General features: G+C 39.0%; 1 protein-coding gene across 1 annotated transcript; it reads left to right on the forward strand.

Annotated features, from left to right (window-relative positions):
* The first annotated feature begins 1,958 nt into the window (after nt 1–1,958).
* Nucleotides 1,959–10,452, forward strand: LOC131930598 (putative uncharacterized protein DDB_G0282133). Its single transcript, XM_059287163.1, has 4 exons — nt 1,959–2,048; nt 2,766–8,294; nt 8,929–9,246; nt 10,127–10,452. The coding sequence occupies exons 2-4, from the start codon at nt 2,768–2,770 to the stop codon at nt 10,450–10,452; spliced, it is 6,171 nt and encodes a 2,056-aa protein (XP_059143146.1). The 5' UTR covers nt 1,959–2,048; nt 2,766–2,767.
* Nucleotides 10,453–14,356: the final 3,904 nt, after the last annotated feature.

Here is a 14,356-nt window from a genome sequence, read left to right on the forward strand (position 1 = left end):
CTAGCGGTGTATACCATCAACACGTTGAAATTTTAATTGTTATTTATCTTTAGCAAAGACGGAGAAAGTCTGTATTATCAAAGATGGCGAATAATAGTACCATCAATGATGGGATAAGATATTACCATCACAGATGGGATATTTCCATCCAGATGGGATAAGATATTTCCATCCAGATGGGATAAGATATTTCCATCCAGATGGGATAAGATATTTCCATCCAGATGGGATAAGATATTTCCATCCAGATGGGATAAGGTATTACCACCACAATGGGATAAGATATTACCATCAATGATGGGATAAGGTATTACCATCACAGACACCGCCTACATATATTACGTAACAAAATGAGGATACAGGTTACTTTATTCTCCAAGACACCCGTTTTTTTTGCTCAATTTTTAATGCATGCTCTAGCATTTTAAGTTTTTTTTTTAGACTTACTTTATTGTTCAGTTTTTTTAATGCTTGCTCTAGTATTTTTCCTTTCTTTTGATCCTCTAAGACTTATTTTATTGGTCAGTTTTTTCAACTTTTTATACATGTTCATATACTTGCTGCAAGGCATTGACAACGTTATTTTTAATTGAATTATGTACATAGAACAAACAAGGAGCCAGGCTAACGTATACCCTGTTTGCATTTATCAGTACATTTAGTTTTTTCATTTTTACATTTTTTATTTGTTCTTTTTTTTTTTTTAAATAAAAACTGTATAGAGGTTTATTTTTTTTGGGTATTTTTGTTGCTGAATAATTCTAGATGTGATATTTTCGAAGGTTGAAAACATTTTACAACGCAATAATTTATCTGCGCAGTTTCGGTGAAATTTTTCTGAACCAAATAGCCCTAATAATAAAATCATTAAAAGCAAAAGCCAAACAGTTTCTATTTGAACGAAGAAAAAGTCGGGCAGACTTTTTGACGACCCCCCCCCCCCCCAACACCTCAGTTCATGCACTTCTCGCCAGTGTACCACGTCTCCAGCCACTGCCCCCCACCCCCTGCCCCGCACCTGAACATGCCCAAACGGCACAGTGGACAAACACGGCCCGCAATCAAGCCAGGGGAGACAATCACACGCGCTGTTGACACATCATTGGATTTGTTTCGCGAAAGATTTTGACAGCTGTCCCGAGTTGTGTTTTTAAATCAACTAACGGGGCACAACCCTGTCGTGGGAGTCAATCTAGAAGGAGTGGCGTCCGCTGTTCCCAGGGGCGTAGACAGCCGCACACATTTAGGGCACGGACAAAAAGTGAACCCAGTTTTATAATTAGTCTTTTTTTGGGCACCCTTGCAAAACCAAGCTTATTTTCGTTCTTAACGAAGGGTAGTTTTTACATCAACAGCATCATATTACATAGACACACTTTTTTTTCCAACTCTGCAATCAACCGTATATTTAATAATATGTACATTTATTTATATCTCAATTGTTAAAAATTAAACTAATAGAAAATAGCATAGTAATTAAAATGATAGTAGGAGGTTTAAAAAAGAAAGACTGGAAATTTGATACTTCATTATCAATAATTATAATCTTACTTTTAGATTATAGTGAATGAAAGAAACAAAAGTATGTCTTGGTTTAGTGTACAAAGTTTATGTGTAGATAATGCAAAACGTGGGGTTGCAAAAAGCAAAACAGCTTAAATCTTCATTGCGTTTTCTCACCGATTTCTGTTTCCTTTAATATGTTTACATACACAATTATTATTATAACATTAAAGCGTACACACGTGGTACTAAAAATGGTAACCTTAATTATATCTTAATTATATCTTAATTTAAAAAAGATACATACTTTAAGAATAAAATAAAATACAAAACAGAAAGCCAGTTTTTTTTTTTCAAAGTTCTATATGCCAGTTTGTGCCAGGAAAAAAAAAGGAAAAAAAAAACGTGTGTTGACAATGACAACAAACAAACACAAACCGTCTCGCTTGAGGTCAGACCTGGCCAATCTAACGTCTGGACGGCTGACTGACGGTATGGACTAACTCAACGTGGAGCAAAAGTCAAAATTAACGCTTATATCCCAGGTGAGTTCAAATCTCTTTTATACGATGTTTTCTTTGTAAAATATACACGAATTTTGAAAGTAAGTACTAAAACTACAGAACAAACTACTGTGTTAGTCTGGGTGACGCCGACTCTGTATGTTTCATTGTCTTGGAGAATTTTTTCCATGTGGGCGCTCTTCTTGGCGATTTAAGGGGAGTGAACCTATGAAAATAAAAGGTATAAATACGCTTTGTTTAGTGTTGCTCTTCAGAGTTCTCTTTCTAGTTAGGTAAAACATAAACATAGGTGAAGATATTTTGTAAGTTATATTTTTTTCTACAGAAAAGAGTTTAAAAAAAATCTTTATCTAACATTAGTTTTTAACAATATTTAAGTTTTAAATGATAAAGAACACTAACTAACAACAGCTGCAATTTCGTTATTATATATATAGTATTTATTTTTATCATATATATATATATATATATATATATATATATATATACATATATATATGGTATGAGGAGCTATGTATTTGTATCCTGCCTGTGTTTGAATACCTCGCCATTCAACTCCTATTTTAGGAACTTGCATTGCGTTCCTCAGAAACTGTAGTAAAAAAACAACCCCGGATTTGTTTCGTTTTCTGGTTGATTAGTCTGGCATCGTTTAAAATATTATTGACTCTGTCATCTACTGCCTGGTCAGTCATTACATTTAAAATTCTAATTATTTCCTCTCTTGTCCATCTCCAGAGATGACGTCACACGCTGCTGTTTCTGATTTCTGTAACCCGGAGATGAGGATTAGAGCCGTGACCGTTGTCGTGATGTTCGTCCTTCTCGGCGTCCTGCCTACGGGCGCCTACATCGTGCCTACAGCCCACCTCGACGACTACGAACGTAGTCAGTACAACCCTACTCATGACTTCTCCACAGAAAACCTCCCAGACCGCAGAGGGGAGGGCAATCAATTCGATAATCTGAATTACAGCCCCTTAATTCAAAATGGGGGAATGGATAGGTCTGCGCTGAACGATGATTTCATGCGCTTAGCAGAACTGGAGGAGAGGTCAAGGTCGAGATCGAGAGATAATGTTAACGACCAAGGTCGAATGACTGGGAAGTCAGCGAAAGATTCGAAACGAAAGAAAGGAAAAAGTTCTAGAAAAAGTAAACAGGATAGGGCGCAGTCGAAGAAATCTTTACCGAGAGACAGCGAGGGCGTGGAGAAATTGTCCGGCGCTAAAGACACGAGTAGTTTTTCCCAGGAGATCAAACCCCACATGACGCTGGAGGAGCGGATCGCGTCCTGGCTTATGAACAAGAGGAGGGAGGACAACACGTGGACGTCTAAAGACGAGGCAGCAGACGGCAGCGGTACCAGTGTAAAACAGGACACGCCAGGAGAAGACCCGGAAATCGCTCTCCATATGGACAAGCTGGGAAACTACGGAGGCGATGACGTATTCAAAGAGCAAGAACAACTCACTGGAAACGGATACGAAGCTCCTTTAGATGTAATCGACAATACCCAACACGGATACCAAGCAGAGAACGATTACAAAGATAATAATAATCGATTCTTCGGAGCCAATCGCAACGATGATGCTTTCAAAGATTATTTAGATATTTCGAAATCTAAAAAAGCCAAAAATGTTGAAAAACTTTTCGGGAAAGATCGCAATTTGATCTCTAGCTTGTATGAAAAAATTGGCGCCATGAAAAACCAAAAAGAAGACGAAAAGCAGGCGTACTTGTATTACTACGACCCCGATACACGGTTTCCCACCGCGGGTCTGAAACCCCAGCCCCCTGGGTACGAGAAAGATCTAGTTCTCGACGACTCGCTTAACTTCGATGACGTCAACGACAAAGATTTAAAAAACAAAAGGAACATTTTCTCAAAAAACGGGAATAAGACGCCGAAACAAACGTCAGACCACGAAGAAAGCTCTTTCTACACGTTAGATAACTACGTAGAAGACAGAAGTAGTCCTAACTTTTTTTCGAACTATCTCGTCAGCGGGGATACCCAGTCAATGGACTCGTCCGCCGCAGGGGAGCCAGGGTCAGAGAAGAGAATCAGCGCTTACATGTCCGACCCACATCTCGATGAACTGTATCGCGTCATGGCGTCAGATAAGAAAAATGAAAACAACGACGAAACAGCGACGGAAGAAATGAAAACCAAACAGAATGAAGATTTCGGTGTTAACGTTGAAGATAAGAAAGACGAAAGTAAAATTATTCACGATGAAAATGCAAGTTCGGAACCAACGATTGCTAGTATAAAAGAAGAAGATTTAAAAGTAAACAACACTAAAAATAGCGAGAAAGATGTCGTTGGAGACAGCGAGAAATCACAGGAAGATTTTCAGAAAACTCAGGATCTGCTTGAAACTTTGGAAACAGCTCAAGAGGAAATGTTACCTTCTCAAGACAAACTTCCAGATAATTCTAAAAGTATAAATGATTCAACTCAAGCTACCACGACTGAAGAAACGACTGTGTTGAACAATACAGATGTCAAAACAGAGCAGACGATATCTTCGTCGGCAGCCATTTCCCAGATAAAATTAGATTCACACGAAGTTGCCCCTATGATGAAATTAGACTCACCTGAACTTCAAGACACTCCAATGTTAAAATTAATCTTACCCAGCGATTCATTATTAGCGGGGCTCAAGAACAAAGACAATTTGAACACGTCTGAAATAAGTCTAGAGGCCAAGGTCACACAAGAAGGAAACACTTCCCTGGAGATCAAGTCGCACCATGACGATGAACTGACGGAACTTGACGAAAAGGGCATCAAAGAATTGGCGAAAAATGATACTGCGTTTGCTACCAACGAGTCAGAAAACAAAAATAATGACGTGTTGGTCGATGATATTATGAAGGCTGATGATGATGTAAGTGATAATGATCTTTCATCAAACTCGACAAACGAGGCCACAATAGACGCAAACGAAGACGAGGTTAGTTATTCCCACAAAGATAAAATCAGTCGCGATTCTGGTGCTACACTGGGCAGAATCGACACTGTTGGTGCATCAAATTTTACTGAGCTGGTAAACAGAAGTATCGTTGGTTTAGAAAGGATCGATCTTAACAGGTTACAACCTGCTAGCGACGCCAATGCTAGCGTACCTCTGCTAAAGATGACTCAAACAGATATTATGAATTTTACAAATCAGGTTAACGGAAGTCATTTGAACAATAGTCGTGTAAATAGTTTCGACTTCAGTGTAAGCGTTGGGTTACCCTATTCAGACAACAATTCCCATAATGCCACGCTGGAGGATGTGTCTAAACACCAAAAACCGACAGCGTTCAAGTCGCAGTTCGTGTTCACCAGGGAGCAGAGGTCTAGTTCCGTTAACTCGACTCTTCCAGACCTATTCAGGAACCAGATGAACGGCACAGGAGACTCGACCTTTACAGGGTATAACAACAGTGGGCTAGATATAAAAGAACAAATAGACGACTTGGATCAGTTTTCGCAGCCCTTGAATTCAAGTATGAATACGAACAAAAATAGAGAATCAACAAATACAAACAGAGAAGAAACGAACAGTACCAGGGACACCACAAGTAAACAGCTGAACAAAGTTCAAATCTCGAATCTGCCTAGACAGAAGACATCCAAAGAGACGAGAGACGCCCTTCTACAGCGCGAGAAGAAAGAGGAAATCGCGCCAAAAAGCAGCAGCAGTAGACACGAAGACGAGAAGCAGACGAACAGCACACACCCGAAGCAGCATTCAACCATGAAGGTGGTCGATGACGTCGGTGTCTTTAACCCAGGCAAGCAGAGGTCACCCGGTGCAGAGAACGAGACACTATCGTCGTTATATCTGTATAGTAATTCAACTCAGGATAATACGTCCGACACTCTCACAACTGAACCTAACGCCACCAGCGTCGATGACGTACAGCCGCACACCAAAAACCTCACCAGCAAAACTCTGGTGTCGTCTGATAATCTTCCAGACATCAATCAGTTAGGGACCTTCTTCAATCAGAGCGCGGAATCTTCTAGAAATAATACCGAAAACCGATTCGAGAAACCATCAATATTCTCAAACGTCAATAAAACAACCGACAACGCAGTGTCGAACCAGCAAAAACAGACATCATTCACATTCGGCGACGGTTCTCAAAACACGACCAACGGACAACCAAAGCATGATTTGAGCACATCTTTCGGCAACTTCGGAAAAACACAACATAATTTTACAACCGACTTGAATACACGGAACACAAGTACTCACGGAGAAGGGACGAGACAGGATGGGGTATTGAACAGAAACAGTGATGTAGTTACGCAGACGACAGGTGCTAACACACACCATAGTTCGTTGACTGGCAACGTCTCACAGGTTGTCACTCACGCAGACGACCAACTTCCAAGGAGTGCCAAAAAATCACCAGGTGAACCGGAAGCTCTTCCCCAGAACAGAGCACCGTTTCAGAAATCTCAAAGTTCATTTAACATCAGCGATCAAATATTTAACATCATTGACCCCGTAATACCCGAACTGATCGAGGTCAACGCAACCGTCTCGAACGGAACGAATTTTGATTTTGGAGATACGAGAAATATTACGTTTAATTTCAGCAGTAATGCCCCAATACCCGTTTTTAATTTTACAAATTTTGAAAATAATACAGTAATTGAAAACCGGACCAAACCGGTTGCACATTTTAATTTTTCTGCACCTGCATCAATTGAGAAGAATAAATTACCTTTTTTGAATAAACAAAACTTAACGACTCCAAATACAACGGAGGAGATGGACAACAACAATACAACATCTGTCAAGAACAATATGACCTTGAACTTTAGCGACAACTCCAATACAGTCTTTCAGATGTTCAACATGGATGACAATATAACAACGACAACGGAGAACCGGACAAAACCGGTTGCACATTTTAATTTTTCGGCGCCGGCTTCATTAGTTAAGGACAAATTGCCGGTTTTCAACAAACCGATTTCGACCACTCCAAACGTGACAGATGACAAAATCAACATCAATAAAACATCAGACACCAATGACATCAACCTAAACTTTAACCATAGTGTATCTTTTCCGAAATTTGACTTTCATGATAACACAACAACATTATCGGAAAACCGGACAAAACCGGTTGCACATTTTAATTTTTCGGCACCTGCGTCAAGCGACAAATTTCCGGCTTTGAATGGTCAAGTTTTGAAATCTAAAAACTTGACCGAAGACGTCGTTGTTGGCAATACAACTTCAGAAAACAACAATTCAACTTTGAATTTTACCAACAATTATAATTCTTTTCCAAAAGTTGATGACAATACAACTACAGTGAAGGAAAACCGGACAAAACCGGTTGCACATTTTAATTTTTCCGCCCCTGCTTCAGTTGAAAAGGAAAAATCTACTTTTTTGAACAAACCAAATTTGTCGTCTGCCAATTTGACGGAGGACAACGCAACTGAGGCTTCTGCGAAAAACGAAACTTTCAGTAAACCGGAAATACTCAGCAACAACGTCTCGCCGAACTCAAAACAAATGCCAAAAATAGACTTAAGCCACCCAGCAGTGAGTAACCTAACGGTTTTTCCAGCTTCGAGTTTGAAAAACAAAACAGACGACGGTATCCAAATGCAGTTTTTCAACGTTGAGACTTTCTTTACCAGCCCGTCAGGAGACTCGCCTCATCTTTCCAACTCTTCCGGTGGAAACTTTTCAAACTTTTCAAACGAGAAAAACTCCACCGATGGTCAAGGTTGGAACTTCCCAGATCGAAATGTATCCACGAGCAAACGTGCGGCAGACGATAGCCCTTTTATCAATTTGAATCAGACAGGGACTCCGTTGAATTCAAGCAACGGTCACATGGTCAATGTAAAACCCAAAGCTGGCGTCAACGACACACAGTTTAATAATGGACCCGTGCCAAATTTAACCCAATTTAACAATCAGCAGGCTAATTTCTCAACTATTTCGAACTTGACATCTAGTTTCGGAAACACAGACAAGAACTTTGCGAGTAAATTAAACCCCAGTAGCCAACAAGATATGAGCCCTAATCGGGAGAAAACCAACACGAACCAGAGTGATCGCCCCTTTGTTTTCAACGACATCAAACCCAACAACACCGAACAGGCTGCCCCCAAGTTGACTGGCGTTAAGAACGAAACCCTTGCTGTCCACCCGCCAACCCCAGCATCAGAAAAAGACAAAAATAAAGGAAGAACGCTCGGCGGGCTGCCATACTTTGGTTCTTTGGCACCCGAAGGTGAGATGGTAATTTTTACATTTTTCATGCAAGATGTTAACAATAAGATTGATATTTTACTATGTTAGGCCTGGAGATTAAATTCTTACCATATCAATAAAGCTGCAAGTAGAGTCCCAACTAAGGTGATGGGAAAATTTAGAGAGATGGGGGGGGGGGGGGCGCCTCACATGAGGTGTTTTAATTTTCTTCAGTGTGAAGTACGTATAAACAGCATAGCTGTGAAGTGTATGTACCAGGTATAAGACTACAAGTATAGTAGACTGCACTGTTGGTATAATAGATTGCAGGTATAGTTACCATCTATTTTACATAAAAGTTCACGATATACTTCTCGAATAAACACCTAAACTGTATTTAAACCTACTTGTTGCGAGTAATTCTATTTTCTATCAGACTGTCTTTAACTGATGCCTTGTATAAGTCTTGAACAGAATTATTTTTATTGAAACTGCTTAATATTTTGGCTCAAACGCTTAGATCGTTCACAAGAAGCAATCAAATGCGCCCATTATGCCTTCACAGAATGTTATACCTTTTCTAGCGTTCTTGTTTAATAACTCTCAAACCTAAATGAGATATGTAAAACCTACCGCTCTTTATCTCACCGTTAAATTCTGTTGACTGTCCGCAGACGTCCCACCCATCAGCGCCTACATGGTCCAAGACTTCAGTCTACGCAAGCCAACCTCCGACAACAAGAGCAGCGGCGGCGACGGTAAAAACTCCAATGTGGGTACCGGCAACATCAACGTCAACCCCAAGACCAGCGGGATGGCCAACAGCAACCACACTGCTGCCAACCACAGCGACGCCCCCTGTCTGGGGCCAGCCTGCGATGACGTGGCGTTTCCAGTCCCTCCCCGGGCTCAGGCGGCAGTCTCCGCGGTTCTGACGTCACATTTCGGGCCTACCAAGGACACCATAATCCCCTTTGATCTTGAACTGTTAGGTAGGAATAATTAAAAAAGGGAAGCAACTTAAGATCAAAGCCAACAATGTACATAAATTAAAAGTCTGACTTTGCAGAGTTATCCACTCTGCATAAAGTCAAATACAATGCATGTTTTTCTATCACTATTATATTTTTGTAGCCTCTAGTTTTGACTTTAGACGATGAAACGTTAGGGACTGTGGTTGAAAAGTTGAAACGGTTTTCCGCTTGAATGTGTTTGGTTTTGACTTTGTAAATCAAAATTTAATTATTTTAAACAGAAAGTTTGTTTTGGTGTTAGGAATAGTTCTTTAACTGATTTTTGTTTCATTTGCTAAAAATATTTAAGAAATTACCAATTTTTAAAAATGTGAACTGCCCAATGCGTTTTATATTACTAATGTCACAAAAAATGTTGGATAGAACATACGATTTTGTGATAGGATAAATTGAAAAGAGCTATTTCATTATAGATCTAGGAACATTTTTTATAGGATCATTGGAAGAAGTATTTTAATAGTGATTTGTTTAGGGTAAAGAATATCGAAAGGTGCTCTGTTATCCAAAGAACAGTAAAATACTAATTTTATTGTAAAATTTAATTACATTTAATTATAGTAACATTGAAAAGGGCTACGAATGTTAAGGAAGTTTTTTGTGTGTTAAGGTCAGTTAAGGAACAGTTTTTTGTGTGTTAAGGAACGTAATTTTAAGGAACGCTGTTCTTAAGGAACATTATTAGGGAAAGTTGTGAGTTAGGGAACATTGTTAAGGAACATTGTTAAGGAACACTGAAATTTGTTAAGGAACATTATTAAGGAACATTGTTTGTTAAGGAACATTGTTATGGAACATAGTTTGTTAAGGAACACTGAACCCGCCTCTCAACCATTCACAGATCTGGCCGACAACTACGACAACGTCACCGGCATGTTCATCTGCACCATCCCGGGCACCTACGTCATCTCGCTGTACCTGATGTCACATCCGGGGGCAAAGGTCAACGCCAGGGTGTTCATCAACAACCGGCCCATCGCCGCCCTCTGGGCAGACGACTCGAAGAACGCGGGCTTCTACCCGTCCAGCTCCACGCAGACGATCGCCCAGCTGGGGTTCGGCGACCAGGTCTACGTCATGCTGGTGGACGGGGGGTACGGGGAGAGCTGGGTCCACGCCAACTACAACGTCTTCACCATCTTCCTGCTGTACGAGCAGGTCTTCTAGAACTTTCGCCCTCGTGAGGGGAGCCCTCGTGTTCAGCCTGGTTCTTCTTTGCCTTCCGGTATGTAGACAGTCAGCGAAGGGGAGATCAGGCGTAGTGGTGTGTAAATAGTTACGTCCCTTGCATAGAGTTATCTAACCTGCTGGTAATTTTTTTTTCGTTAAAATATAAACAACCATTTCCTGGTTCACAATGTAGAGCGCTACAAGTAATTTTATTGAATATTCATTCTCAGTTATTCAGAGTTATAATTTATGCTTATTCATAGCCTAATTATAACCTGAATTAATTAAGTTTGTAAAACAGCATTTTATACTTAAATTTGATATTGCATAAATATCATGTACATGTATTCTTCCAGTATAAAGTATTAAAATATTTTAAAATGTATTTTGCTGTTATTTTATGTATTTTGTTTTGCACTTTCCTTACATTTCAAATTGGGGGGGGGGGGGGGGTGGTTATGCTGTAATTTAAGAAATAGTAATACGATTAAATAATGTCAAGACTACGATGTTTATTATAAGAAAAAATGATAAAACAAGTAGGCAGTGTTACATCCAGACTTTTATCTCCGGGGGGAGTGGGGGTGGGGGGATGGGGGGGGGGGAGGGGGGGCATTTGACATTTTTTTTGGGGGGGGGGACTAGACTGAGACATTTTAAAGTCCAGTCATTGATACCTAACATCAACACATCAAACATTTAAATATCTTATTTAAAAATAAAATAATATAATACATTTGTTAAACAGAAAAAAAAAAAGAATTTAAAAGTTTAGATTTAAAAATTTAGATTGAGTTCTAAAAATTAAAAATAAGTTATTTTTATAACTTTATTTACAATGACCAAGGGACAAAACCAATGAAATTATTAAGCGAAAAAAATGTTTCAAGTAGCCTCCCTTGTTAAAACTAAGGATTTTAATTTCATGCATCATTTGTAAAGTTATTTCAACCCCATGTGGTCAAAGGATTCCAGTCGGGTATATTTGTAATACAGATTAATTAGATTAGTAGATTCAACTTGAGATAAACAATTCTATCAGCATAGCGTTTAGTATTTTATTATAATTTTAAAATAATATTTCATCATTATATCAGTGGATTTTATATTTTGCATGGAGAACATTTAATCGTTCAGTAACCTATCTGATGCACATTGCGCGTTGATGCGCCTTGCTAAAATGCAACACCCAAACTCACCGTTACCAGCGATGTAAAAAAAATGCACACAAGTAACAACCGAATCCTGTTAATTCAATAATGAGTCTTCTCATTAATTAACAACCCACGTCAAAAACAAAAAGTCGGACCCAGTTTTAATTTCCGGGAATCAGCGATAAAGCTTGTCTACGTACTGTGGTAAAGTGTCGAACCAGACGACCAAGGTTGCAAACATGTGACCACACCTGCCTAGCAGTCCATAGCGGTTTGTATTGCTGGTAACTACAACAGTAGATACACACAGGTGTCAGTTCAAGGGAAATAACAATGAATTATTGAAGGCAAGGAAGAATATGATTTAATTAAAAAACACAGCAGAGCAAAATAAGAAGCTGATTTTATTTTAGTTATTAGGGCGTAATGGGGGACGGAGTGGTCTAGCGGTAGAAAGCTGGACTGCTCATATGCCGAGGTCACATAAACAAGTGAACTCTACTTCACTTGTCCTATAAACCGTCAGGTTTGTAAGTGAACTTTACTTTATTAGGACCTAATAATTTTAGTAAAGTATTATTCTGTTAGGTTTGTAGCTACACACAGAGGCGGATTAAGGTAGGTGCTAACGGGCAGAAGCAAAGGACCCACTTAATTTAGAGAAGCCCACAATCCTCAAGTAATTTTGACCATAGTCTTCACTTAACATTTAACCGTTCTCTGGCTAAACAGTTAAGTCACAGGTACAACTCCGACATTTTTATAACCATTTATTTAGGCAGAGCCCCCCTCCCCCTATCCCACTTTGGACACGCCACTGTTAAACAAACCTACCCCCACTGGTTTTCCAACCACCCCCACACCATGTCTAATTGTAGACCTCTTAAAAAGGGCGTTTTAAAAGTTTGTTAATTTGCATATCGAACTTGTAAAAATATCGACCTTTGACTACCCCCGAATGACGAACACACTGAATCAGCCATTGTTAACACACGACCCCCGCAAAGACCCACGCCGCTTGCACCCGATTAGGTAAAAAATTGAAGTGTTAAAACCTTTGTCGGACTCGCCCCACGTTGACAGACCTAAGCATAAAATACTGCGGTGTTTTTGTTATTGATTATCTAAACACTATCGCGACAGATCTTAAAGTCTTATGAATATAATTGTAATCCCAGTTTTTTTTTAAATATGTATTGAATTTTTAAAAATATAGTGTTTACGTTTCCAGAACATGTCTTTGTCAGTGTTAGTAATTAGAAAATGATGAACAATTTTTTTTTTTCTTATTTAGCGTGGAGATATCTAAATGTGTAATATGTGTCTTGTTTTTCACAAAGTGCTGGCTTCACGATCACTTCACAAAAGTCAGTCGTACATATAAACCTAACTTCCCCTGCCATATGTACCTCATATGTCTAAAACAATACGTAAGTTAATTATTCCATGCACTATATGGTATATGTAGTGATACCAGTTTACATTTATATTAACATAACACGTGCGATCCGTGTTAAGCAAATGCACACACACGTGTCTTCTAAAATCACAAATTGTGAAACATCTATGTAGCCGTACCACTAGACGCCGACTCTCTTCACTTTGATGTTGTTCTACTACACTTTGACTCAGTGCCGCTACGCTCCACTGGTTACAAAGTTTACCAAACGTTAACCGCCCGCCTACTATCGACCCACCCTGTTATTGATCTGTGTTATCGTTCAGTAGATAACTGATAAGCCGATATGTTCAATACACAAAACAGCTCTATTGTGACTGTATGTTTAGCTCCACACATACCACTACACAAAACAGCTCCATTCTAACTGTATGTACAGCCCCCACACTTATTACTACACAAACAGCTCCATTGTAACCAGTGTACAGCCTCCCCCCCCCCCACACACACACTTATCACTACACAAATAGCTGCATTGTAACTGTACGTACAGCCCCCATACTTACTAATACACCCACAGCTCCATTGTAACTAGTATACAGCCTCCCCCCCCCCCCACACACACACTTATCACTACACAAACAGCTTTTCTATTAAATATAATAAGCCTGCAGTAAATAGAAGAGATCAAAGCCAATCACACCACTTTAACTAAGTGTAATCTCGTTATAGAAACTAGTCCCCACCTTACTCAAATCCCATAAAGGTAGATGGTTTAAACAAAGGCTTATACGTGCCTTTATTCTACTTGTTTTTTTTTCTTTCATTTTTTTTTGTAATTGTGTTATTTGTGTCAGGATTAAGATTAGAGCTAAGATTAGATGTGGGATTATGAATTAAGTCTATATTAGTGTTAGAGTTGGTAGAAAAATACGTAATCGAATACGCCCTACAGACTACCTATAAATTGCATACATAAATCTTGGGTTAGTATGAGATTAACATACACTCTTTTCAACAAAATGGTGTTCAACATAAAAAAAAATAATATTTGACAATAGAGTATTATGGGTAAATTTATATCTCCAACGGAAATTCTGAAAATATTTTAAAATTTAAAATATTTCTCCAAATTTGAAATAGAAAAACATATTATGTTATATTCCATATAATCAAAATAACTTCATACATAGCATTGAACTCTTATACACGTGAAATTTAAAAAAAAAAATTAAAGCAGCTTTCTTGTGTAATAGGGTTACGCCCCTTGTCTTTGACTCGCGAAGCTTGAGTTATTTATTTTTAGCCTAGTTAATCCTCGCCGTGATATTTTTTTCATATCTGCCAC

Source organism: Physella acuta, unplaced genomic scaffold (assembly GCF_028476545.2).
Source record: "Physella acuta isolate Inbredline_101_S28 unplaced genomic scaffold, ASM2847654v3 ptg001809l, whole genome shotgun sequence".
Classification (NCBI taxonomy): domain Eukaryota; kingdom Metazoa; phylum Mollusca; class Gastropoda; family Physidae; genus Physella; species Physella acuta.

Bases quoted from the DNA above. Each gene is read 5' to 3' on its own strand.
- LOC131930598 (XM_059287163.1), top strand. From the start codon at position 2,768: ATGACGTCACACGCTGCTGTTTCTGATTTCTGTAACCCGGAGATGAGG. The intron at 8,295-8,928 runs GTGAGATGGTAA...GACTGTCCGCAG, and splicing joins TGGTTCTTTGGCACCCGAAG to ACGTCCCACCCATCAGCGCC. The intron at 9,247-10,126 runs GTAGGAATAATT...AACCATTCACAG, and splicing joins CTTTGATCTTGAACTGTTAG to ATCTGGCCGACAACTACGAC.